Genomic DNA, 26701 nt, shown 5'->3' with positions numbered 1-26701 from the left:
CTACAACAACAATAACAGCAACAACAATAACAAAGCCTTAGTCCCAAAATGACGTGGGGTCAGCTAACATGAATTGTCATAAGAAACCGTCTAATATAGAAAAAGGTAACATAAAAGTGCCATTGGGAAATTACTTTTTCAAGAAACAGTTTCCACTGAATGCTTCTGTATTTATCAAATCTTCTGAAGCTTCTATATTTCTTAAATCTTCCAATGCTTTGTCTATCTTGCAGCTAGGAGAATCATTTCCTATTACAGCTTCCCATGGCTCGATAGCTTCAGACTGGATTTTGACAGATAGTTCTTTATTTACAGATAAATTCAAGTCTGCCTGCAAAAACAGAAACATTGCATGCAGCTACTGAGTTTTGTATCTCCAATAAAGCAAAAGTTACTGGAAACACGGCAATAGTATAGTAAGTTTCAATAAGCTTAAACATGAACTGAGATATATATTTTGTATTTGTTGGTGATTGCTATTTGCCTTCGTTAAAACAGCTATTTACTGTTTCTTATTCTGTTTTCCAAGAGCTGTCACATTGTTGAGCTGATTAATAAATTATATTAAATAATACATTGCGTTCTTGAATTATTCTAGTTCTCAAATGGCATGCAGCCATGGATGTGTGCCAAGTTGCTCTGACACTTCCTTTCACCTTAAATACCCATGTCAGATTATTAATATTTGATACTCAAAAATAGGTATGGACCTTCACAATTAACACTATATTTTGGACAAAATTAAAGGAAGATTTCCTACAGGTAGCAGAGTTTAATTATTGAACACAGACCCTTGCCTGACAGAAGTTGTAAGCCCTTCCCTTTGTGATGCACATGTTGATGACTGAAAATAAAAATAAAAAAATTTCCTAGGCGGAATCCAAATCCTATAGGTGGACAGCAAATAACTATGCTCACAGATGAAAAGGCACACAGTTTATAGATTTTATACAAGAAAGCACCATGAGACCAACATGATACCAGTAATACAACTTTTAAAGGCAATCTGCTGCACAAACAAAAGCCATAAAGTTGACTCCCTTACCAATCTAGCTTCGCAGGCAGATATATGGGCCACTTTCATAAATAACATCACATCATCACAGCCTGAGACTGGACACAAAATTTTAGTACTTCAATCCTCCCGATTGATAGCTTAATATCTCAGTTCATCCTTAAGGGTTGGCACTACTAGGAACTCCTACAGCTTAGCAGAAAAGCTGTTCCTGATTCTACTTTCCATCACACCATATATTAAAATCATATCAACAACCGAAAAACAATTATATAACACAGACTCCCTCTCCTGCTATCATAAAAATGACTAATTTGACTGTTTAAAAACTTTTAAGATATATCAGTGTATCACATGAGTTTGCACCTTTATACCCATGCCAAAAATACCCTGCATTTTTTTTAAGTTACTGCTTCAACTGAGCCCCCATCAAATCATTGACAAAACAGACAACATAATACGGGAAGTTTGTGAAATGAAGGTATTCACATAATAATACTTTTGTACGGGCTGTGCTAATTGATTAATTGAAACATCAGATGGACAGGGTAGTAATTACAACAAATGAAAAACAAAATAAAAAACTAAAAAATGGGGAGAAGAGTATAAGACTGTGGAATTAGAAATCATTGCTAATTTATTATTACAACTCTCACATTAGATGGCTAAGCATGGGTAATATAGTCATCCTTCAAACACACAAGCCACCAGAGGTACTAAATATTTTAAAAGCTAACACCAGGAACTAATACAACATTCCATATCTGTCTCTAGCACAGAAATAAACACTGATATACCTGAACCTCCAGTAGATGCGTTGGAATCTCTTGAAGGAAACGAGAAGGATGAAGCACCTGAAGTTAAATTCAATGTTGTCAAAATCTAGGAGTATGAAACTCCAAAGCGAGAATGCACTTTTCTAAATAATGACCTGCCAGTTTGAGTCCATTGTCACATACAACATAAAAAGCTTTTTTCGAGCACGAGTCATAGCCACATACAATAGACGCCGTTCTTCCTGCAATTTGCAGATCAAAGCAGAACCTTACAAGTTAGGAATTTATAGTTCTCAACTGATTCATGACAATAAGCATTGCAAAAACTTTGAAGTACAAGGGTGCCCACCTCAAGAGAATTTCCACGTTCCTTAGCAATACCATTATGCTCATGTAGTAGTGGAATCTCCGAATCATTTGCCTGGAATGCAGAACAAGATTTATTCACTGACTTATCCAAAGAAATAGCATATCTATATGGAAAAATACAAGAAAAAGATACATTTTGCAGAACAAAGAACTAACAGAAACTTTAAATTAAACAGTTGAGCCAAGCTATTGATCGGAAGCCTTAATATCAAGCCAAACTGGTTGTTAATATAGTTAAGCTTGAAGCAACCAAATTTCTAACTCAAGTAGAAAATAAATCAATACTCTAAATAGTCCAGTGCAATAACATTATCTAAAAAATGTCAACTTGTGTTTGTTAATGATAATGAGGCTTTCAAAACACAAACATTGAAGATTTTACAATTTAATAGCTCGTCACTTCACATATATGTGAAAAAACTTCCTTGGGCTACAATTGAACACTATTCTGTTGTTGAGCTCATGGTCAAAAAAAGGAGAGCACCAGGTTATGTGGCTTGATAATTGCAGGTACACGTCTCTTGAAATATTAGTGAATCAGTTTATTTCGCACTCCCTTTGTTTTAATTTTTTTCCAATTAAGTACACCGGATTTTCTTGGGACTAAGGCTTTGTATGTGCTGTGGTTGTTGTGCATCAATTTGACCGGGAAATATTTAAAGTATGTTGAATTAAATATAATAAAATATTGTGTTAGTGGAGTTTGTGGGGAATATAAATAATAATATCTCATCCATCTTTTAATAAGTGTTACACTTTGACTTTTTTCATTATTCACATAATGGTTTTGACTTGATTAATATACTTGGCTTTTTTTTCTTTACTTGGCTTGCTCCTCATGTGAAGCTAAGCATGCAAAGTCGAACGATGTGCTGTTGGGCACCATCGAGAAGGGCTTATTGCCTTATATCAACACAATTCCTTCAACATCCCTACCAAGTGCTTATTGGGTGTAAACCCCCATTTCCAACTGCAAACTTCGTAAGGCATCCCCTACTACAGTCAGAATTCTCGAAATTTTGGTGTGATTTGCAAAAAACTCTACTTTAAGGACTTACAGCCTACATCCCGCATTATAACAATTGCATCATTTTTCAAGTCAAAATTATAAAGTGGAGTGACACCTTGATCTATTGATCACCCTCGTGCACACATCCTGCTTAAATCGGTCCGTCAATAAAGCTAATGAGTTAGTTATAACGCACTTTGACTATGAAAACAAGCAATGTAATAAAATCAAAGTTTAAATTCTCATAAATACAATATAATGTACAATGATGCATATCTACAAAGAAGCAACGAATAAAAACGAAACATAAAAACATAGATAAGCAACAACTAGACAATAAACATAAATCCACAAAGGATATCCTTCTTGAATTCAAGGGGTAAAGGTACCAAACTAAGGTTTGAGACGAGCATACTATGGGGTAGTTGGGTTGTATTCAGGCAATGGAACCACCATGTTTCTCTCTTCATCACTGAAACAATAGCCTTTCCAAAAAGCCGAGTCATAGAACATGGCCCCAGCAACATCCGCTGCTTTATCCTCGGAGTCAGAGAGGTTAATCACTTCCATTGGTCGCCACCTTGATGACATTAACTATCTTAGCCAACTCCCTTGTCCTCTTAGCCAAAAAATCCCGTGCCGACTTTATAAGAGAATATAATATAAGGGTTTGTAAGGATCTATGATGTTTCCTAGTGCATGTGGAAGCAACAGGATAGCCCAACTTCGTGACAATAAGGCAAGTTGTGATGGGCACAACAATTCCCGAGTAAGGGAAAATCATAGTCCAAAGCTAAAGAGAAAAGAGGTAGAGCCCGGATTAAGTGAAGGCATTGTGTTTGGGGAAGCATAGATCAAGTGAGGATTTACCTTCTTAATCTTTTACGAGGACGTTAACCTCATTTAGTTTGGGGGGTTTGTCACAGACACTTTGGTCGACCTAGGAAAAGGTGCCGACCATCTCGCATAAGCACGCAAGGCCTTCGGGACTCACTTGCCTACGCAAGCAAGTGTATGCTTGGTTCAAGGAAAACGACCCAAGTGCTCGGTTGAAGGAGAACGAGCCAAGTGAGGCTAAAGCAACTCACAATCATGTCTAAGGTTTGTGAGGTTACAAGGAATAACCCCATGTGGTTAGATCTTGGTGCTAGCAAGTGCTTAGCCAACTAAGCCTTGTGCTTGTGGCTAGCACGCGCGAGCGCACCAAACAAATCTTAGAGTGTTCTAATGAGCAAAACTCCATAACAATCTTTGGTATTGATTATGGTTCCTATGATGGAACCTTGAACTTGACGGAGCGTGGTTTGATGTAGGGATGTGCTTGAGATCATGTAAGGAAGTCTCTACGGTTAATACTATAGTGTAGACTACGAAGACTCCCCCATGGAGGAGCAAGCATGACCTAGTCAACGATGACTATGGTTCCTATGGTGGAACTATGGAATTATGCCACGGGGTAGTTGCTAAGGAAGAGCCTTGGCAAAATAGATCGGTGTAACCATGAATACCTTTAGCAGACCACAATAGTAGAGATTCCTTGACGGTTAACTTAGTCATCGTGGATAACATACGGTTGCCTTGATTCTAGGGTGGGAAGAGTTGTAGGGATAGTGGGCGGTTATGGTAACCACCCACGTTGCACCACTCTCCCTAAAATATCAGGATGGATATGCTGAGGTGGCACATGACTAAGTATGGTTCCTAAAATATAGGGCCATGATGTTAGTGGATTGAAACTCCAGAATCATGACCAAAGTCAATTCAGAATGCGATTAAGCCATTACTAAGGCGATTCCTATAAAATAGGAGCACCAAAGTGAGGCGTAGAACGTGAGTAGTTATTTTTAGAGAGGAATACCGCGTCATCTACCAATTACGCCACTTACTTAGTGTTCCTAGAAAATAGGAGCACTAAGGGAGAGTGGGTAGTTATGTTGATGGAGCAGTTGGGCGCCACATAGGCACAACTGATGCATACCTCTTAAAATGTAGGAGCATGGGATAGTGGGACTAGACGATTATGGAATCATGTTTAACGTAAAAAAAATTTAGTGGACAAGTCCAAATGCATCCAAATAACTATGCAAGTAGTAGGCAGTTACATAGATCATGGGTGCTGTGGGCGTAGTGAGTAGTTATCCTAACTTACTGTGATGTAGTAAGTGCCTATCTATATAGGCCAACTGGCCAAGGCATTCATTTGCTAGAGACAGAATTCTTGGAGCTCTAGAAAAAGATTCAAGAGAGAGAAACAACTTGTTGTATTGGTGTGCCATGAATTAATAAAGTATTCTTACTTATGCTTGTGTTTGTGTGCTTCTCTTACTTGTGTGCGCGTTCTTATTTTGAGTGTTGTTATGCTAGTTTAGACTTTTTCCACTTCCCATCAAGGGAACCTCTAAGCTCCCTAATTTAGAAAAAAAAAAGTTAGTCCAATGTTACAAGGAACGGGATTCGATTCGAAACGTGGTACGGAAACGAATACGTGGAACGCTACCCGTGGTGAATCCGGTACGATTGGGTACGAAATAGTAAATTAATAAAAAAAAATATATAGGTGATTTTTATTAATAGATTTTATATTAGAAATTAAAATAAACACAAATATATAATAATTCCTCCAAAAATATGTATTTAGGTGAGTGGATTGCTAAAAAATTAGAGTATATAAAATAGAAGGCCTAAGTTGCTCATTGAAAAAAGGCCCAGTTGTTGATAGAGGTTTAAGCCCATTCACCAATTGAAACAAAACCCTAGCTGCCACCCTAGTAAAATGTTACTGCTATGTAAAACATGAGAGAGGAGAGAGAAAAAAGTCAGAAAATTTTCAAAAATTAAATAAGCAATGCACGTGAAAGAAGGAAGAGAGAGAATATTGCACTGCAAATGTCGGGAAACAACCCATTAGAAGTTGCAGAGGGAGAACAACCCTCTTCGGTCAGCCACAACTAGGAGTCGCCACCTTCAGCGTTCTGGTTCGCGACCACTAGCGACTCAGTTCGCGTTTGTTCCGCGTTCCGGTTCGCACGAATCAGTTCGCGATTCGTGGCACCGTACCGCGTTCCTTGTAACGTTGAGTTAGTCCACAAAAATCCCATGACAATTTGGTCTGACCATCTCAAAGTTTACACACTAAGATGCGACCACCATCGGGGAAGCTGACATTCACTCGGGATATCCCTAAAAGAGTGTCGAGCAATGCTAGTGCCAACAAGCCTTCCCGCCCTTGTGCTGCTAGATTTACTTAATTCAATTAGAAGATTTACTTGATGATGATCCTTTGTATGCTAGGATGATGACTTACCTTGGGGATCTCATTGAGGTGTTGTACTCTAGTGGTCCTTAGTTGTCTCTCAACCACATGAAGTCCCTTGTGAAGGAGATCCGTGGGAAACTTGGTTTCAACTTGAGGACCCTTGGACCTCGTGGTGGTACCAAGTTAAGGCTGGCGAGCCAGATAAATGATCGACAAGCCTAAGTAATGGAAAAGTGGTGCAGTGTGGGATGTTAGTAGCAACTTCATCTCACATGTCCCTTCCCAGGGGTGGGAGTGGAGCCTTCTGATCAATCTGTCTCTCAAAGCACCCATACTAATGTTTCTAATGCAAGTGGTTAGCTCGAGGAGTCTCTAATGTAGGCAAACGAGGTATAGTGAGGTGCCAGTTAAGAGGACTTAGGAAGTGGCGACGTGGAAGTGGCGACTCCGGGTGCTGCTGAGCCAAGTCCGTTGACTCGGTTTATAGAAAGGCAATTGTTTCAATGATGATGAGAAACATGGTGGTTCCATTGCCTGAATTCAACCCAACTACCCCATAGTATGCTCGTCTCAAACCTCAGTTTGGTCCCTTTACCTCTTAAAGTTTAAGGATATCCTTTGTGGATTTATGTTTATTGTCCAGTTGTTGCTTATCTATGTTTAATGTTTCGTTGTGTTTTATTTGTTGCTTCTTTGTAAATACGCATCATTGTAAATTATATCATATTAATGAGAAGTTAAGCTTCTGGTTTTATTACATTGCTTGTTTTCATAGTCGTAGTTTGTTATAACTAACTCACTAGCTTAATCGATGGACCGATTTTAGCCGGATGTGTGCACGAGGGTGATCAATTGATCGAGGTGTCACTCCATTTTCTGACTTAAACTATGCAATTGTGATGATACGGGATGTGGGTTATAAGTCCTTAAAGTAGAGTTTCTTGCAAATCACACTAAAATTTTGGGCCGACTAAAATAAGGGATGCCCTACAAAGTTGGGAGTTGGAATTGGGGGTTACACCAATTCTTGAAGTGCTTGGTGGGGATGTCGAAGGAATTGTGATGATAATGTACCGCCATGTACTGCTAATAATATTATAAATTAAAAATATTACTTAGTATTTGCAATTTTAAAAATTAACGTAAGCCAATTTGGCTCAAATTTTTTCCCCAATCAATCGCTTTTTTTCCTCCTTTTTATTCAAGTTACAAAGCACTGTGCTGAAATTTGTGTAATGGAAAACTCATTTTCATTCAATTCACAATTTTGTAAAGGAATTACAGTGCCTTGTAGGCTTGTAATTTAATTAATGAATTGTACTTCATAATCAATGGTGATGAGAATTAAAAAAAAAAAAAAAAAAATCATGAACTAATTTCAGTTATTTTTTCTTATTATAATTAACAAAGATTATTTTGTTAAATTCTAATTTTGATTTTGTAGGTTCAAAAGTAATGGGTGATTCGACATGTAAACGTGTATTAATTAGGGTTTAGATTAATTAGAAAAGAAATTAAAAATAACAAATCAAAAACAATGAATTAAATTGAATCATTGAGGTAGACAGGGACATTGTTACTAAATTACATGCTTCAAGCTTCAAACTCATCAATGGAGGAAAGTAATTGATTATAAGAGAGAACCTAGAGAAGGGGAAAGCCATAGGAAAGAGCGAGAAACTGGGTGAAAATAAGGGGAAAGGATAAAGTTTAGGTTTTTTTAATTAAAAAAAAAAATTATAGTAGAGTAATACATAGCAATACATGACTTTTATGGTGAATAGCGATGCGTGTCATGTACTGTAGACTCTGCCAATTAATTAATAGATGGGCTCCAAAACCATAAGTGAATCAATAATATGCATAACCTTTTGTAAATGACAAAATTCTATACTAAGAAGCTAACTAGACTCATAATTTAAACATAGACATTCTTTTTAATGAAGGCACATACAACCACTCACTCCGCAGGTGATTACACCAAAATATACATATTAACTTACCTTCACTATGAACACAATGTCCCATTCCAAGCCTTTTGACTGCAAAATACACAAGGATAAAATAATGTGTGTGAGATGGCAGTTTCACAATATACCACTATAGAACCAAATCACAAAACATATAGGAGGTTATAGCAGACTATGCAAACTAATTTCTTCTTTCTTATCTGCATCTTATGTCACCAACGGCGGTGTGAAATTTAAAGAGAACAGAGTGCTTTTCTCATGATTAAAACATGGAAATAACCTGATGAATGGTAGTCAATGTGACTGAATCTAGATTATCTTGTCTCCTTGAGCGAAAATTTTCCTTCTCCCTTTCAGATATATAGTCCACAAAAGCCTGCAGTATGTGAATACAACCTTTGTTTTCTACAATTTCATCAAGTACAGTTTTTCTTGGAACAGATTGTGATGATAAAAAATCGTTCACATCATCTAGTAAGTATTGAAGCACCTGCAACATGGCAGACAAACACAATCAGCAATTAATATTTGAATCCTATTTCAAAGAACAAAGAAATTTGCTGTTTAAAATGCAATATGTTTCCTCTGATCCTTATAAAGCACACGCTTACAGATCTGAGATCATTGTCTTCATTCAGTAGTTTCCCTCCATCAACACTAATCACTGCCCGCTGTTCAAGAAGGTACTTCTGTGAAAATAAAATATCAGAGCAATAAGCAAATAGTGTGAGGCTTGGAAATACTTTTTTATACATAATTACATGTCACTACAATTAATATTTCCTCCGTTATTTATAACAACAATTGCCTTTATGGAAGATTCACATTAATAGCAACAATTCTCTAATGGGAAGCATTTCAAAACTAAAGTTAAGACCTTGCCCTAGTTTATTTGCTTCTCTCTCCTTTTTTTCATCTAATCACAAGAATAAAGTTGGGCCACAAGGTTGGGCCACCTATATGGTGGGCCTACATTTTTCGATTTCTTAATCTTTGTGCCCAACCCAATTGTTGCAATTAATAATTTAATACGGAATAGAGTTAGTACATTGATAAAGCAATGCAAGTCACGAGATCTTAAATTCTTCTCTCATTAGACCAACAAATGCTCGTTTTACAAAGAATATATTTGTGGTTATGCCTAACATTGGTGAAATTCTCATCTGTAGCTATTCAACATGCTAGGAAATGTAAGGATGGCTCTTCAAGCCATTGCTATGCATAATTGTTTTCATATTTGCAAGTAATTCCTAAGATAAAAACTTTACTAGTGCATAATAAGTCCAATATAATTGAAAAGTGACATTCTTTTGATGGGATGGCTTAAATAGTAACGTTGACACTTAAGTTCCAAGAAACAAGGAATACCAAAAATTAAAGTATTAAACGAAAAATTTAGCAGTTCTGCAACGTTTTAGTCAAGTTTTTGCTAATTCCCTTATTTTGAATGAGGAACAAAGGAGCAATGGTTACTAATATCAACAACATAAGCCACAAAAATAATGCACAAGTGTGCAAACTAATACAAGAACAAGAACCACTGCAAAATTTTAAGACAACTTCACCAAACTCAATCCAACATTAGTTTTTCTTTATAAGTTACTCAAAGATATACTAGCTGTAGCTTTGCATATGAAAGTTATTAAAGAAAAATTAATAAACAAATAAACACAAAAGATAAACATAAAGTTTCACAAGATAGAACCTGAGGGAGGAGGTTCGCAATAGATGTAATGATAGAAGATATTGACTGTTCCTGCAAGCATTTGTCAAACAAACAAGAATTGAGGGCAGCGATAAGTTTACAATGTGCTAGTGGCTACACACTCTCCCAAAAGATGAGCTTAGCATAAGCTATTACATAAACAAAAGGTTAACACTTGTGACACTAATATAAACAATATGACCTCTTACTGCAGTGACAAGGATCGAGAGTATTATACAAATCAAGTTCAAATTTGATCATATCCTGACGTTATATTGTATGGGTTGCAAAGTTTCACTTTGCATTGATATTCAATGCGAAATGAATAATCTTCATTCCATAGCTGATATAGAATTACCCGATAGACAAGTTTTGATATCATCTCAAGTGTTTGAAGCACTTTTCGTCCTTGGCTAAGTTGACTTCTGTAAACAGAATTAAAATCCATCACGTTATTAAGGTACTAAAAAGGACTTGTAGATTTCAAAATAATTTGATACAAAGGCATGGAGCGATGGTGTAAATAAAAACCTCTTGAAGGTACCCGATATCTTTGCATTAAATATGTCAGACGCAGCTGAAATAAAGCTGCACTTCCTTATGGTTGATATTTTATCAATGTGTTCTATTACCTAGAAAAAAAATATCCGCAACAATCAAGGACAACATGTATCAATAATAACGACACGATAACCAATGGCTAATATCAGAATCAACAATTGTTTGAGGTCCTTCAAAATAACAACAAATGTAAACAAAGAAACTAAGAGCATTACTTTCTTTTTTTCTTCCTTCTCATACAGCAACAGAGTTTTGAATGCTTGACGAAAAGGGTTATCATCACACCCAGGCAAAGCTGTTTTAACCATGGCTAAGATTGCTTTTATTACCTATCCAAAAACAACAAATATTCAACTCCTAAATTGAATGGAATCAATCAGTTGACAATTATCAAAATAATAAACTTATACAGGTGTAGCCTATGCTGAGGACTATGAAAGACATCTTTTGGATATAGAGATATTAAACTAATGCCACGATAACCACGTGTATACAAATGAGGAATCCACAATTCAAGTCTTTCAAAATAAGAGTTAATAGCATATGACTGTATTCAAATGGAACAAGTGTGAATCTAGTGGCCAGTAGACCCTTAGCCCAATGATAATAGGTCAGGGCCAAACTTAAAGGGCTCTTAATGGGCAGAGCTTTTAATGGACAGAGCCCTTATTGCATAGGATCAATTTAGGGTCAAATAATAATGGTTTTGTCCAATATTTATTTGAGTTGATAGTTTGTTGACCCGCCCATTATCAATCCGCTATTAACCTGCGACCCGCATTAGCCCGATCCGCTATTAGCCCTAAAAAATGTGACCCTCTTTGACCCGACCCGTAATCGACCCTGACCCAACCTACCCGTCAATTACATAAGGCCTTCAAACCTCATGGTAGCAAATATGCAAACAAAATGTGATGTATTGACATGGAAGAAGAGCAACTTCAATGAAGTAAAACACTCCATGTTTATACAGCTAATTCCCATAAGAAGGATGGTCATTGAGAACTTTTTGCTTAGGAATTGAGTAAGGTTTAAAATTAATTACGGCCGTGTGCAAACTACACCTACGGTACAAGCCAATCATATATCAGGAAATGAACTTAGCAAAACAAAACTTTCTTTTTCTAGGTGCATGAACAATTGAACATCAAATCATGTTATCAAAAGAATTTCAAACAAACAAACAAAAGCTTTCATCTTACATCTAGCTTGAGAGAGGTCAGAATAATAGCTCCTATTAGCTTATGTATCTAGTGAATCTCATTATTATTTAGGAAAATTTGGTTATAATAATCTCAACTTTTGGTTATTTTCTTATAATAATCCCAACTTTTGATTATTCTAGAATAATCCCAATTATAGGGTGTGTTTTCTTCTATCATGTCCAACCCATACATTACTGGTCAATAATTTACTATAATAGGTTAAAAAAAAATCAAAAAATTAAAAAAACAAATAAACCTTTAAGAAAATCAAAACAATCAAATAAAAAAATCGAAAATTGAAACCACCCACACCCAGCCCCACTTACCCACACCTAGTCATTTCCCATTCCCCTAGCCCACCCTCTCCGCCCCTCCGACCCTTAACCAGTTGCCGCCTCTCACCCTAAACCGGGGGTGGGGGGTTTAGGTGTTTTCAAGGAGGGTTAGTGTGGGTTTTCCAGTTTTTCGCTGAAATGTGCACGAAATTAAGGGTGGGTGGGGGTTTTTTAGGTTTGTCGGGCGACAAAATTATGGGTGGGGAGTTTGTTGACAAGGGCAAGGTGGGGTCAAACCGCCGGCAAGGAAGAGAGTGGGGAGGGGTTGTGGTGATGGGTGGCCTATTTTATTTTCTTTTTCGTGTTTTTTATTTATTATTTTTACCAATTAACATTCGAAATGTGGCAAAATATTTTGTTAAAAAATATTAACCATAAAGAAAACGCACCTTAAAGTTTGGATTATTCCATAATTATCAAAAGTAGGGATTATTTAAAGATATCGACCAAAGTTGGATTTTTAAAAACCATTCTTCCTATTATTTATTATTAATGGCTCACATTAACTTAAAGTGCAAAAGGAACCAACCGTGAATATGTAATACTTAAGGGTTAAGATTAAAATGATTTAAAATTTGAAATTAAGGATTTTAAATTAGAGTATTCTCAAGATTTAATCAATATGGTAACACTACCTCCCTTTTTTGTTCCACTCATTTACTCTAAATTTACTAAAAATACGCTGATAAAAAAGGGGGGAAAAAAAAAAAAAAACTTCTAAAAATATGATTAGGTGAAAGAAAATGGTTGCAAAATTAAGATAAATGGAGTTAAAAGGGGTAGTGTAGGTGTAAGAAAAAGAGCAGGTAAAGTAAAGGAGTGTGGAAAGGTCTAAATATTTTGGGGTAAGTAAAGATAGTAAATTGAGTTTGGCAAAATTTATGTGAAGTATAAGTAAGGCTATGTTCAATTCACCTAATATGAAGTTTCATAAAATCTTAAATCGCAAAATAAAACCATTTAACAATAAATAAACGCAAATAAAGAGATCTAATCAATTTGAACATTTCTAATATGAGCAAATACTTCCTCCGTTTCAAATTAGTTGACACGTTTTTTTTTCACACATATTTAGGCGAGGTGCGAGAGAAAGTCAAGACAAAATCACCCTTACATTACCCTTCGCCACTAATCCTGCACCTTCACCAATCAACTTGGCAAGTTAACAGAATCATTAAATGCACCACCCTACTGTCATCTAATCCTTAGCTACCCTAACCCCACCTTCACCTAAGTCACCACCTAGCCACTCCCTCTTTACCGCCATCTTGGGTGGCAAGGATTTCTAAATCCTCTTTCAAAAAAGCTCGATAGATGCCAGAGAAAGAGTTGATCAATGGCATTAAACTGCCTTTTATGACCTCTAGCAACTAAAATGTCGAACTGTTCTCACATAACTTATCTTCTCATCAACAAAAAACAAGGGTGTGCTACTACAAGAGCTCTACACACGCAACATTCTGTTTTTCCTCCCTTCTTTCTTTTAGGGCAAAGTAAATTTCAAAAATATAGGAGCTAAATGAAGACAAATGGAGCACCATTGGGAGTATCATAAAAAGCATACTCCAATGAATTTCTCAAAAATACACCATGACTTATTTTAATCAACAATGGTGTTCTTAAAAGCTTCACATATGCGTTTTTAAGGTCCATAATACATAAAGTCATAAACACGGCCACCAATGATATTAAAATTCAAAAATACACAAAATAATATGAAATTCTCTACCAAAACTAAAACACAAACCTACAAGGCCACCATGAGAAAACCCCTTGATTTTTTACTAAAGAAAAATACTTCCTCTTAATGAAATTTTATAGCAGGTATATTAAGGTGAGGTGAAAATGTGAAATAGAAAGAAAAAGGACATACATATACCCTTAACCACCCTTATCCTACGTACCCTTGACATCACCCCCACCTTAGTCTACTTAGCCACCACCGCCCACTCGCATAGCCTTTGTTACCACCTTCTTCCTTACCTCAAATAGCAAACCTTCTCCTTTTTCCCTTCAAACTCACAGCCACCCAAGTAAACACCACCAAATCAAAATAAAAACCTAAAACCACCACCGCTGATAACGAAAATTCTAACAATGGGGGAACACAGCGTAAACCATTCATAATAAAAACTAAGACACCCAAATCAATTAAGATCCTACGTTCTAGAAGTTTCTCCATATTCCAATGTGGAGTTATTGACCCATCTCACTCAAAAGGATAGGGAAGGTGTTTTCTTCGAAAGATTACATCAACGGTCAAAGTTATGTGTTGGTGAACATGTCGAGTCAAGCTGGTGCAAATTTTCATAAGATAAATGGAATGAGGTTCAAATTAACTTCGTGTGATAAAGGAGTCAAGTTTGATTTGGTTTCTTTCTCTCAAAATTTGACCTATAAACTGAGTTCATATTTAAATTCAAGTCATACCATGCTGACATCAACATGATAGGGACATACTTCTTATGTTGAGTTCAAGCAATTATAGTGTCACTAAAACTACCATGGAAAGGTGTTAGCTTTTTTTTTTATCCTTCTCATCAACAACCTAACTTTTACATCCATGAGGCCAAAATACTTATATTCAAGATGACAGCAATGTTTCCATATCATTTAGGTTGTAAATTCCAACATTAACAAAAGAAGAAAAGATAACATCCAAAATACTGTAATTTAATATATAAATTTGTTGAACCTTTTTTCTGTAGAAGGCCACACCATGGACATTAAAAGGAATTTTCCTATCACGGAAGGTTGCTTGGAAAAGTCTGCCTGACACCTATTACAATTTATGGGGTTAGGCTTCTCAATAGATAACGAAGCAGATAGTGAAAGAAGTAAAAATTTATGGATAGCATAAACGTAACCTGCCTCCTGTAAAGAATTGCAATATTGCCAAAAGAACATTTAGTTTCAGAGGAATTTGACACGGTTTCCAGTATTTTATCAACGACATATGCACATTGTGCACTCTCAGTGTAACACTCCTTTAATGTTATCTGAAAAGAAGAAAACCCTCAGGAGTTTAAACAGAAACAGGGAAAAAAGAAAAAGAGAGAGAGAGGATGTGAAGCAGTGGCTTCACCGTGCCCATGTCATTGTGACTAGGTGAGAATTTTACCTTAGAACCAGAAGAATTATCTGTAAATGCTTGTTTCAATTGACTTCGCTTTATGTTATGCCGAATTAAAGAAGCAGCAGCATCAACGATACAGCGAGTAGATCGATAGTTTTTCTTTAGTCGTACCTGAAGTAAAAGCAGCATACTTATGTAAGGTATATCCCACAATGAGTAAGAGAAACAACAATAAATCTTGTAGAAGTTATTATCTTATCTGCAGATGCACTCAACATGAGACAAAATCAAAATTGCAAGGCAAACCTCTTTGTGGCAGGGGAAATCTTTTCGAAATGAGTCAAATCCAGATATGTCTGCCCCATTAAAACTGAATATGGACTGCAGTAGACAATTTGACAAACGTCAATTCAAGTTCTGTCTGAAGTAAATTGGAAGATGAAGTTACGTAGAACCATAGCTTATTCACAGCATCACCCTTCTCCAATCAATTCACACTAAGATACAGAAATACATGCACACACACACACACAAGGGAAAAGAGACCTATTTTCACTAAGATAAATGGGGAAGACAAAATGCAAACAGATGTTACAGAGAATTAACCTGATCATCATCACCAACAATAGTTATATGTCCATGGGATACTAGCAGCCTTAAAAGGCCATATTGCATAGAACTTGTGTCCTGAAACTCATCTACAATGATGGCTTTCCATGATGCTTGACATTCCTCGAGAACTAAGAAAAGTTCAAAAGTAAGAATTTATGTTTGTAAAGAAAATTCTTATTATATTGCCCATTTTAGTAGACAAGAGAAGAACCTTCAGGATAATCAGTTAGCAGCATAGCTGAGCAGCTGATCAAGTCATGATAATCTAGAGCATTACAAGATCTTAATATGTCATTATAATTGCTCAAGACTGTAGCCTGACGCAAAATCAGAACAAAAGTTTTAGAAAATTTTTATACAAAAGCCGTGAGAAAAAGTAAAAGGAAAAGGATCATGCGACTTCAGGATAAAAGAGGGAACCTACTCCAAATTGATCACCCTTTTGACGGCATTCTTCGGACGTCTTACCAGATGCTTTAGCCTGCATTGTAAGTTGAAGGAAACAATAAGTACAACAAACTTATTTTACATACATAGATTAGGACAAATGGTTTCAATGCCTTCCCAATGTAGCAGACTATAGCATAATAGCATTTGCATACATGTGTTACTCTTCAGTAAATAGCATGATTTTTTAAATTTAAGATAAAATTAATTAAGAAATATATATATGAAAGACAGAACTTCATAACCATATCATTCAGAGTATGCAGGTTAATATCTAATGCCTTTAATCATAGTTGACTGATGAAACATGGCTGCTTATCTTACAAAAACCCAAGCCCTAACAAGTAAAAACAGGAATTTCACTGTGTTGTCATCATAATTCAGATCATCCAATCATTCAACATTTGCAATTTTATAAGTCATTAGCTTATGCCTTAGTCTAATTCACAAAACCATCAATTTTGATTACAAAAACTGCAATCCCCCACATTTTTCGATATAATTATAATGTATTAGTTTATTATTTATAATTATTCATAAAAATATTTCTATTTTTTTATTTTACAAGTATGAATTTTTTTGAGGTAAAGCAATAAGATTTTAATTATTTTCAAACTAAAACAACTAAGTTGTGATTTAAATTCTAAGTCTTCTTAACTTAATAGCCCAAACACTTAATTCCTCTTATTCAAGCCCAAATTGCAAGTTCCTACTACTAATAAAACTTGGAAAAAAATAAAACCCAAATAAAAATCCTAAAACCCTCACACTTCTCCTCTCTCTCACGTAAAAAAAAAAAAAAAAGAAAGAACCCTCTTCTTCCTTCTCCCTGTTTCACGTATAAGAACCCCATGCCTCCTTTCGGAAACATCAATAAACATCCAACGACCACGGGCGCGACTCCGTGACCACCTTTGAAAAATATTTGAAATAAGAGACTCGTTTGGGTAGACTTAAGAAGGGAATGCATGCATATTTCATATATATCTTTTCATTTAATTATCACATGAAATGTTATTTTTCTTATTTATTTAACATGTTGTAATTAGTGTTCTAATTGATGTGTTTTATGATGTGCTTGTGTTATGCTTTTGTATGTTCGCTGCGTTGGGTTGACGTAGAAAAGAGATGAGTGACTCAGTAAACACGTCTGAAAGCACGAATAATGGTACTAGGAACAACCCCGTTGTTGTGTATGAGGATAAGAATGATGCTCGAAGTGAAGATACTCTAAAGAGGTTTGAAAGGACTATCACGCCACCTAATCCTGATGTGGAAGATTACCAGTATATACATGAGTTTAAGACTGCAAAGAACAAAAGGCATAAGATTAAAACCTATCAAAGAATGTTCCATGACTATACTCTTATTGAATTTCCAGATGAGAATAACCTTGAATGGCTACAGAAGATCCAAATGTTGGGAAGAGAGCTACTAGGAATCCTAATCCGCTTTACAAGGCAATAATTATTGAAGACTCAGATGATGAGAAGGATCCCGATTTTGATGCTAATAATTATGATGAGAAGAAAGATAAAAACAGCAATGTGATACCTTGATATTTATTTTTGTTAGGGTAGAGTTAACATGAATAAAGCATTTGCCATTGATAATGGTTATTAGAACTTCATTATAGTAACCTTGAATAATGAAGTTCTAATAACCATTATCAATGGCAAATGCCTTATTCATGCTAACTCTACCCTTATAAAAATAAATCTCAAGGTATCACATTGCTGTTTTTATCTTTCTTCTCATCATAATTATTAGCATCAAAATGGGGACCCTTCTCATCATCTGAGTCAATAATTATTGCGTTGTAAAGAGGATTAGGATTCCTAGTAGCTCTCTTCCCAGCATTTGGATCTTCAAGTGGTGGTTGTAGCCATTCAAGGTTATTCTTATCTGGAAATTCAATAAGAGTATAGTCATGAAACATTCTTTGGTAGGTTTTAATCTTATGCTTTTTGTTCTTTGCAGTCTTAAACTCATGTATATACTGGTAATCAGGATTAGCTGGCGTGATAGTCCTTTCAAACCTCTCTAGAGTATCTTCACTTCTAGCATCATTCTCATCCTCAGACACAACAACGGGGTTGTTCCTAGTACCATTATTCGTGCTTTCAGACGTGTTTACTGAGTCACTCATCTCTTTTCTACGCCAACCCAACGCAACGAACATACAAAAGCATAACACAAGCACATCATAAAACACATCAATTAGAACATTAATTACAACATGTTAAATAAATAAGAAAAACAACACTTCATGTGATAATTAAATGAAAAGATATGTATGAAATATGCAAGTATTCCCTTCTTAAGTCTACCCAAACGAGTCTCTTATTTCAAATATTTTTCAAAGGTGGTCACGGAGTCGCGCCCGTGGTCGTTGGATGTTTATTGATGTTTCCGAAATGAGGCATGGGGTTTTTCATTATTGATGTTCCAAATGGGACATTAGTTGGACAACCTTGTCTATTGCTAAATCCAATGAATAAATTGAAATGAGTTAGCTACTATTAACTAGTGAAGTCTTAATAAATTGGATAGTTGAGTCATGTGTTGAGATTATTATTTAATGATGCATATGTTTGATTATTAGTAGCATGTTAGGTATTTCTAAATTTATTTCGCAGCTTGTATGTACTCAGCGATTGCGTGCTTTTGTGTGTGTTCTTCTTTGGTCATGGCCTTCGCCTTTCAATGACCATGTGACGATCCAATTTTTACACTTGTAATATTGGGGAGCAGAATAACCACAGGTTCTTGCACATGCAACATTCATCGTGGGATTTTGAGTAGAGGGTTGGTTGACTGCAGTTTATATCTTTCGCAAGTTGAATTTATTTTAACTCGATTTTTATTTGACACTATTCCTTTTGGTTTGAATTTATTTGAACAGTGGATTTATTTACTCAGTACTTTTATTGGGATTTGAATAAAGGCCTTAATGGTTCCAACTTGTAATACTTATTTTGATTTAATACTTTGGTTTTGAAGTTTATTTATAACTGTTTTAAGTTTATAGCCTTAACGTTTGAACACGTGGCGGTAGCACGCCAGTAATTCTCTTTAAATTGTTCAGGTTATATACAGGTTTTTAAGAGAGAATTATTGGGGTGTTACAAAAACCCCCTATGGACCCTCTAATGTTGCATCCTCATTTTCCATTGAACATGGTAAGGAAATTCCTTGATTTCCAGATTTGTAAGGCTTTTGTAAGTTTTATATGAGATACAAAGCAATTAAGCAAGCAAAAGATAAGATCTTTACACAAATAATAACACAAAGCTATTATATCAAGATAAGAAGAAAGATTTACTTATAATTTTTTCTTGATTTGGAGAAGGAATAGGATAAAGTACCAAGGGTCTTTTGTGTGCTTTAAGGACATGTATGAAGGAGCTAGCGCAAGTGTGCGGACAACTATTGGGAAGACCGAAGAGTTCCTTAACACAATTGGAGTTCATCAAGGTTTTATACTTAGTTTTTCTTTTCTTTTTGCTATCTTTATGGACGATTTGGCGAGTTTAATTCTAGATGATATACCATGGTGCGTGATGTTGTTGACAATATTGTGTTGATTGTTGAGATGAAAAAAGCCGTGGAAAATAAGTTAAAATTGTGGAGACGGACTTTGGAATTTCGTGGCTTGAAGGTGAGCAGAGGTAACACTGAGTGCTTGGAATGTAATTGTTACGGCGGGAGAAACAAGGAGGAAGGGGTGATCACCTTGGACGGGACGATTTGTCCATGAGGCCTTCTGAGATATCTGGGATCTATTATTCAAAAGGATGAAAAATTGGATGGAGATGTAGCTCATTGATCAAAGCGGGTTGGTTAAAGTGGAGAAGGTTTTTATGTGATCCCGACATGCCTCATAGATTGAAGGGTAAATTCTACCGAATGAAATAAAGGCTGCTTTGTTATATGGTACAGCGAGAGGTGTAAAGCATTGCCATGTGTAGAAGATGAATGTGGAGGGGATGCGTATGTTAAGATAAGGAATGAGATAATTAAGACAAAAGTAGGGGTTACATCCATTGAATACAAGATGAGGGAGAATCGCTTAAGGTGGTTTAGCCATGTTAGGAGACCAAGTGAGGCTACAATAAGGAAACTTGAAGAGTTGCAAAGTGTTAGGATCGCGAGGGGTAGGGGAAAACCTGAAAAACTTGGAAATGGGTGATTGAGTGTTTTCAGAATTGAGGAAAATATGGTGTTGGATAAGGTAGTGTAAAGGGAGAATAATTCACGTCAACAACGTGTCATGATTATATAGATATTGTTGATTATGTTATTCTAACATTTACAGTTATTCTTTTACTCAATTTGTGTTTTATAAACTTTATTGACTTCCTTTGCTAAATCTTTCTTAAATCATAATTTTTTTACTCACACGTTTTTCCCACTGCTTTAAAACTTTTTTAAAATTTCATTCTTGGTACTCTTCTAACACTCTTAAATTCTACTTACAAGTTTTTCTTTTTCTCACTTTACACACCTTTCTCCAAACTGTTTCAACTAATTTTCTTGTTATGTCCATTTCTTTGTCAGACGGTTTCTTATGACGATTCATGTTAGCCGACCCTGAAACATTTCAAGACTAAGGTTTTGTTGTTATTATTGAACCAAGTACTGGCCATTGAACAAAACACCAAGTTTGAAAAATGATTATGTCCACTAACAATGTAGTTTACTACAACGGAAGGTTCACTAAGGACAACCAAAGAACAAAATCTCACATTTTCATACATCAAAAGCTAATGCACTCTACAAGCAAAGCCTTTTTAAATAGGTGCCTTTGTGGCCAATTATTACCTAATAAGCACTTAATTTAGGTCGTTAAGTCACTCACAAACAGATAAGTAATATTAAATACTAAATAATTGGAATCATTAAGCTACAAATCAATCTCATATAAAGCATTAAACTAAACCCACAAAACTCATTTCTTATTCACCTTTAATCAATAATTCCACATCAAATTTTCTTTCCTATACAATTGTGCCTAAGAGAAATGAAAACTTTACATGGTGGGTGAGAAAATAGTATATGGTGGAGTTAACAAGCAAAAAGACACCAAAGGCATAATGTGTTATGAAATTCACTTATGCTTCCTTCTGTCAATTTATAATCTCATATGTAATTTGATTTAAGAACATACTATCAATGTGTTTTATAGGGTTAATGGCACTTAAGGAGCATCTCATACCAAAAGGCATGCACCTTTGTCATGCCCATAAGCTCCAAGGACCATTTGCACCATACTCATTACAAAACTAAGATATGATACAAAGATTCAAACCTTTCAAATTTTCAAGGTAGCTAAATATCGAAAGGAAGGAAGAAGAAGCTAACATTTTACACACCTTAGTCACAAATTTCTGCCATTTTTGGGACTTCTCCTTGAAATCCTGAATCTTTATATCATCGGCAGAAATATTTTTCTCACAATTATCAAGACTTTGTATTCCACTATTGCTTTCAGTTAAACGAACTGCCTCAATAACAGCTCTCCTTTGTTGCCCATGCCCATAAATCAAGAATTCTGATGTTCGACCCAACCTAGAGTTGTTACAACATGGATAGAGAAGAAATTCTAATGAGAGCACACTAAAATATATGCACTATCGACGATAATTAGAGTTATGATTATAAGGTCAAAATGGCTGTCAAGCAATCCTAAGACAGCCCAATAACCTAAGAAGCCAACAAAAACCAAGTCTTCACAAACAGCAAGTTGGCATAGGATACATCACTAGCAGTTGAACTCAATTAAAATTTTGGAAAGTCTGCTTCAAAATTTTTAACCACACAATTTTTTAATTTTTAACATAACAGTTGAGTATATCTTATTTAAATTAAATAAGATCACTCAGCCCTATTATTTCAATTCCAATTAAAATCTTTACAACTCAATATCAGCATTTAGAGTTTGAAACTTATCCAACTTTGTCCACTCAACCTTTTACGTGACTGAATACTATAGCTCATAAAATTTTTGTTGTGTGTAAGTTAATTTCAATTTTTTGGAAATCATATACGAGTACGTATTTTTTAGCTACTACCTTAATTCTAGAAAGTTCAAGTTACGTTTGTAGACTCTTGTATCTAGGAATGTATAGATTGGTGAATAAGTGTAAGAAAAAGCTGCATAAGGAAAAAGGCAGGAGGTGCAAGAAAAAAGTGAATAAAGTGAGAGCTAGTGAGAGGAAAAGTATAAATAGTGTGGGACAGAACCAAGAGGGGTAAGATAGTTAAAGGGTTTGGCAAAATCGAAAAAATGAAAAGTGAATAGAACTTTTGGAAACACCCTAAAACCGTCGGGAAGTGAGTCGAACATTCAAGAACTAAAAAGTACATACTATTACAACAAGAATCACCATAACAGTAGTAGTTTCTCTCCTTGAAACTTCTACCACAAATTAAAGCTCCTTGATTGAAATTAAAATCAAAATACTACAAATAGTGGTTCTTTTCAAGAAATCTACCAGATGCGCCAGAATAACAAGTGAAGGGATACTATAAACCTGAATGCTCCTAAGCCCTACTAATCAGCCACATATTACTCTGCCACATATTTCCAAAGTTAAATGTCATGTCACTATTTCAACCACAAACTAGGCTAGCCACTATGGTAGCATATATTTTAACTTGAACTTGCAATGTAACAACTAAATCTGATGGAGCCATGAAAATAGGTAAGTCAGGCTGCTTCTGTATGGGCAACATCAATGTCTTATCAAAAGTTTTTTGAATTTTTCTAAAGCATGAATATTTTCCTTTCAAGTTATATGTAATCCAAAATAATCATCATTATGAAATGGTAAGTATACTATAGATGCTTGCAACAACACTTTTTTGCCAAAACAAATGATGGTTGAGTGTTTCAAAATTCAAACAATTTCTATCATGTATCTAACTCAATAACCAGTCAGCTTTATTCAGATATTTTGAAATCCTTCAATTTAAAAATGTGAGCAAAACACAGTTGTGACATACTTATCTGCATGAGCACGACAAAGTTGCAGAGAAAATGAATGGAAGGTGCTGATGGTTAATGCTTTGCCTACTTCCTTTCCAGCTACTACTCCAACTCGATCTCTCATTTCAGAAGCTGCTGCTGTTGTGAAAGTCATTGCCAGTATGTGGGATGGACCAATGCCCTAAACAAATCCTCCAAGAAGAAAGCAAGAATTAAAAACTTTTTGAGCAGCCTAACAGTTCTCTGAGACCTGGTTCTGCTACAGGTTATCAGTATTAGATTAGGAGAAAGAGAGCATTACCTGATTTAACAGCATCAAAATACGCCCAACCATTGTCGATGTCTGATACATAAAAACAGGATTAAAATTACTAGTAGTTTGTAAACAAAGCATGTAGCTAACATGGTTGCAAAACTACACTTCCCACATTCTATATAAGTTCTTGCCCTTGATGGAAGAAGATTTGAAGGAACCTATTCTCAATGAACGAATTCGAGAAAGTTAAAAGGCATAGTATCATTTCAAGACATTACATGATAGGCAAGGATACGTTGAAGTATTGAACAATAGGAAACTTTTCTTCCGACATGGAGAAGATAAAAGAGATCATTAAAACTACAATCTCTACTCTATCAAATTAGTACCAGACTGTTTGCAAATACATAATCATATTTTTTTAGTCAATGTATAATTCATCTCTCTTCAGTTCATATAAACATATAGTTCAATTTTAAAAAGTAGAGCTATTTAAAGTAGGTGAGTAGACACTAACATATTACAGTTTTGAATCCAAATGGCCATTACTCAAGGAATGAAATAGTTAAAAGTAACTGATTTTTTTCTTTTTTAATATTTTTGGATGAATAGAGGATCAATTATTCAGCTGTAGTACATAATAATTCAAACATTACTTCGTTGTAGCTTAAACATCAAAACTCCTCATACTTCAAACTTATAACATAATAGTGTTTTATTAGCATAAATGCAAGAAAGAACACCTAAGGAGAATTAATAACTTTAAAGAAGTAAAAGGTAGAAGATTGCGGATGACCTTTCCACTTCCTGGACCAGCTACAACCATCAATGGTGTTGAAGCATCAGTAGAAGCAGCATCCAATTGATCCTCATTAAGTGACTCCAAATACTTCGAATAAGATTCTGGCATTCCTGAAAACTCTTTTGATTGTGTTATGTTTACTTTCCCCATGAGAGGTTGTGAAATATCACCTTGAATATCTCGTAGATTATCAAGCTCGGTATGAGACAGGGGCTTTGTATTGGAGTGATTCCCATCATCAAGTTCAGTTTTTGGCGTATGATCCTGTCTGGTATCTACTTCCCTCTCAGATTGTTTAGCGGAACTCCCATGAGTTCCATCAAGCAATAAATCGATTTCGTCAAAAATTGACGAGTCAAACTCTTCATCAAGAACACTGGAAACTGGTGAGCAGTGATTTATATTAAAGGATTCAGATCGTTGCACTTGTACATTGATTGGAGTAGATAGACTCCCATCCCTGGAGCATCCATTGCTCTCACTTGTAGTCGAACTATCTAATATCCTATCTGCAAAACTACGCATTGGCGAAGATACACCAACATATCTATTGTCACTTTGGTTGTATACCCTTGATGCAGATAAAGACTCCAAAGGTTTCTGCAACTCCTTCAGTGGGACTCTCTCAGTCTTAGGAACCCAAGTTGAACAGCTACTACCAAGTTTAGTAGTAGTCCTACAACAAGTGCAAAAGTTCACATGAATGATATACACACTGATACACATTACACTGCCAACTATCACTTACAAATACGTAGAACCATATTCACAGGAACAAAAAATAACAAATTCAGCATGCTCGGACTGCAATGCCACACAGACTAAACGAAAACCAATAGCAATATAAAAGCTTCCTATAATCTCAACCAATTCATAGTATTTTCCTTATCATGCTATTTCATCATCATTCGTGTTGCTCGGTATCACAAAATAAATTACATCCGACCCCAATCACAATTATAAACGAGAGACATAATCTCGACTTAAATAATGCTAATTATGAATTGATACAACAATTAGAATCGATTAACAAATTAACAGGGGTTCTTTTGAATGAATTAAAGTGAATTAAGAAGTCATCATAAAATTCACTGAGTAATGACCCAAAATCCCATTAAAATTAATACAATTGTTCTTCGAAACCGACTATAAAACCTAACAGAATAAAGGAATGACGAAATTAAAACTGAATTACAGCAATTGACGGCAAACAGAAAAAGGGTAAGATTCTCAAAGAGGGAAGAAAAAGCTTACTTGAGTGGGACAGAAGGAGGAGAGGAAAAGCGAGGCTTTTTGCGAGCAAGAAGGGCTTTGGCAGCTCTGAACCTGAGAGAAATTCGATCTCGTTGTTCGGGCGTTAGTGAATCTTCTTGAATCGGATCGTTTTCTTTGTTCATGGCGATGGTCTGAGAGCATACCACAGAGGAAGAGAAGGCATCGGCAATGGAGGAAGGTGGTGGTGGTTTCTTTGGTTTCAGAGTTCAAAACAAAACATGGTTGCTAAATACACCGGTACACGATGCATCCAATGGTATATGTGAAGCCCGTGCGATGCACGAGTTAGTTTATATATTTTTTATTATTATTATTTTTAAATATTATTTTTTTTAGTTATGAATATGGGAGAGAGCAACATGTTACCTTTTGAAACCATATGTTATCGTGTTGGATCAATGTTTATTAATCAAATACATAATATGTATGATAATTTTATTAAAGTTGGTTAGTAAAATCTTTACAATAAAAGTAAATTTTTATCTTTTTGATTTAAAATTTTTTTGATTTTAAAATTTCATCACATATGAAAAGATTATCTTGTTTCTTTTAACTTTATATAAGTCCACTTATTCACCTATTACTTTTTTTTTTTTAGAAAGATATTCACCTATTACTTTTTGGTCATCTATTATGTCGAAATAGTTTCATATAATGCCAACTTAATGACTAATTAATTCATCAAAATTTTACAGAAGTTACAACAGATTTTGCCAAATATGTATTGGGACATACTAATATGTCATAAACATGTTTGGGCCCTATATAGTATCACGTACACGTATATGGTAGCTTTTGGACAAAATCAAAAAGATAACTTTTAGTCTTATTAATCATTCAAATAGGTATGATAATTTTTTTAATAAAAATTATGATTCAAATAAGTTTGATACTTATTTTATTAAAGTTGGGTTAGGATTATATCATGGAGTTTCGGCCTTGAAACTTATCTTTACAACAGTTAAATTTTTTTTTTCTCAGAAGAATGTCTTTTTAATTTTAGATATATATTTGTTTTTTTAAAAAAAAAATTCATCACAC

General features: G+C 35.2%; 1 protein-coding gene across 2 annotated transcripts in view; it reads right to left on the bottom strand.

The window, feature by feature from the left end:
- LOC145597406 (ATP-dependent DNA helicase SRS2-like protein At4g25120) overlaps positions 1 to 25808 on the bottom strand; it is a 33513-nt gene extending 7705 nt beyond the window's left edge. For both annotated transcript variants that reach the window (XM_081653564.1, XM_081653563.1), the window contains exons 1-23: positions 25640 to 25808; positions 24380 to 25061; positions 23629 to 23670; positions 23345 to 23508; positions 21712 to 21907; positions 16314 to 16370; positions 16101 to 16206; positions 15884 to 16017; positions 15584 to 15658; positions 15323 to 15448; positions 15069 to 15200; positions 14897 to 14980; positions 10877 to 10990; positions 10632 to 10732; positions 10459 to 10525; positions 10101 to 10151; positions 9007 to 9084; positions 8676 to 8885; positions 8429 to 8467; positions 2141 to 2212; positions 1947 to 2033; positions 1813 to 1869; positions 135 to 331 (exon numbers count right to left, since the gene is read on the bottom strand). In XM_081653564.1, the coding sequence (XP_081509690.1) occupies positions 135 to 331; positions 1813 to 1869; positions 1947 to 2033; positions 2141 to 2212; positions 8429 to 8467; positions 8676 to 8885; positions 9007 to 9084; positions 10101 to 10151; positions 10459 to 10525; positions 10632 to 10732; positions 10877 to 10990; positions 14897 to 14980; positions 15069 to 15200; positions 15323 to 15448; positions 15584 to 15658; positions 15884 to 16017; positions 16101 to 16206; positions 16314 to 16370; positions 21712 to 21907; positions 23345 to 23508; positions 23629 to 23670; positions 24380 to 25061; positions 25640 to 25782 (3014 nt within the window). In that variant the 5' untranslated portion in view covers positions 25783 to 25808. The remainder of the gene's footprint in view (positions 1 to 134; positions 332 to 1812; positions 1870 to 1946; positions 2034 to 2140; positions 2213 to 8428; positions 8468 to 8675; positions 8886 to 9006; positions 9085 to 10100; positions 10152 to 10458; positions 10526 to 10631; positions 10733 to 10876; positions 10991 to 14896; positions 14981 to 15068; positions 15201 to 15322; positions 15449 to 15583; positions 15659 to 15883; positions 16018 to 16100; positions 16207 to 16313; positions 16371 to 21711; positions 21908 to 23344; positions 23509 to 23628; positions 23671 to 24379; positions 25062 to 25639) is intronic.
- Between the last annotated feature and the right edge of the window lie 893 nt (positions 25809 to 26701).

This window comes from Chenopodium album, chromosome 20, assembly GCF_948465745.1.
Source record: "Chenopodium album chromosome 20, dcCheAlbu1.1, whole genome shotgun sequence".
Lineage (NCBI taxonomy): Eukaryota > Viridiplantae > Streptophyta > Magnoliopsida > Caryophyllales > Amaranthaceae > Chenopodium > Chenopodium album.
The sequence above is the reverse complement of the archived record's forward strand: the minus strand, read 5'-3'. Positions and strand labels throughout refer to the sequence as shown.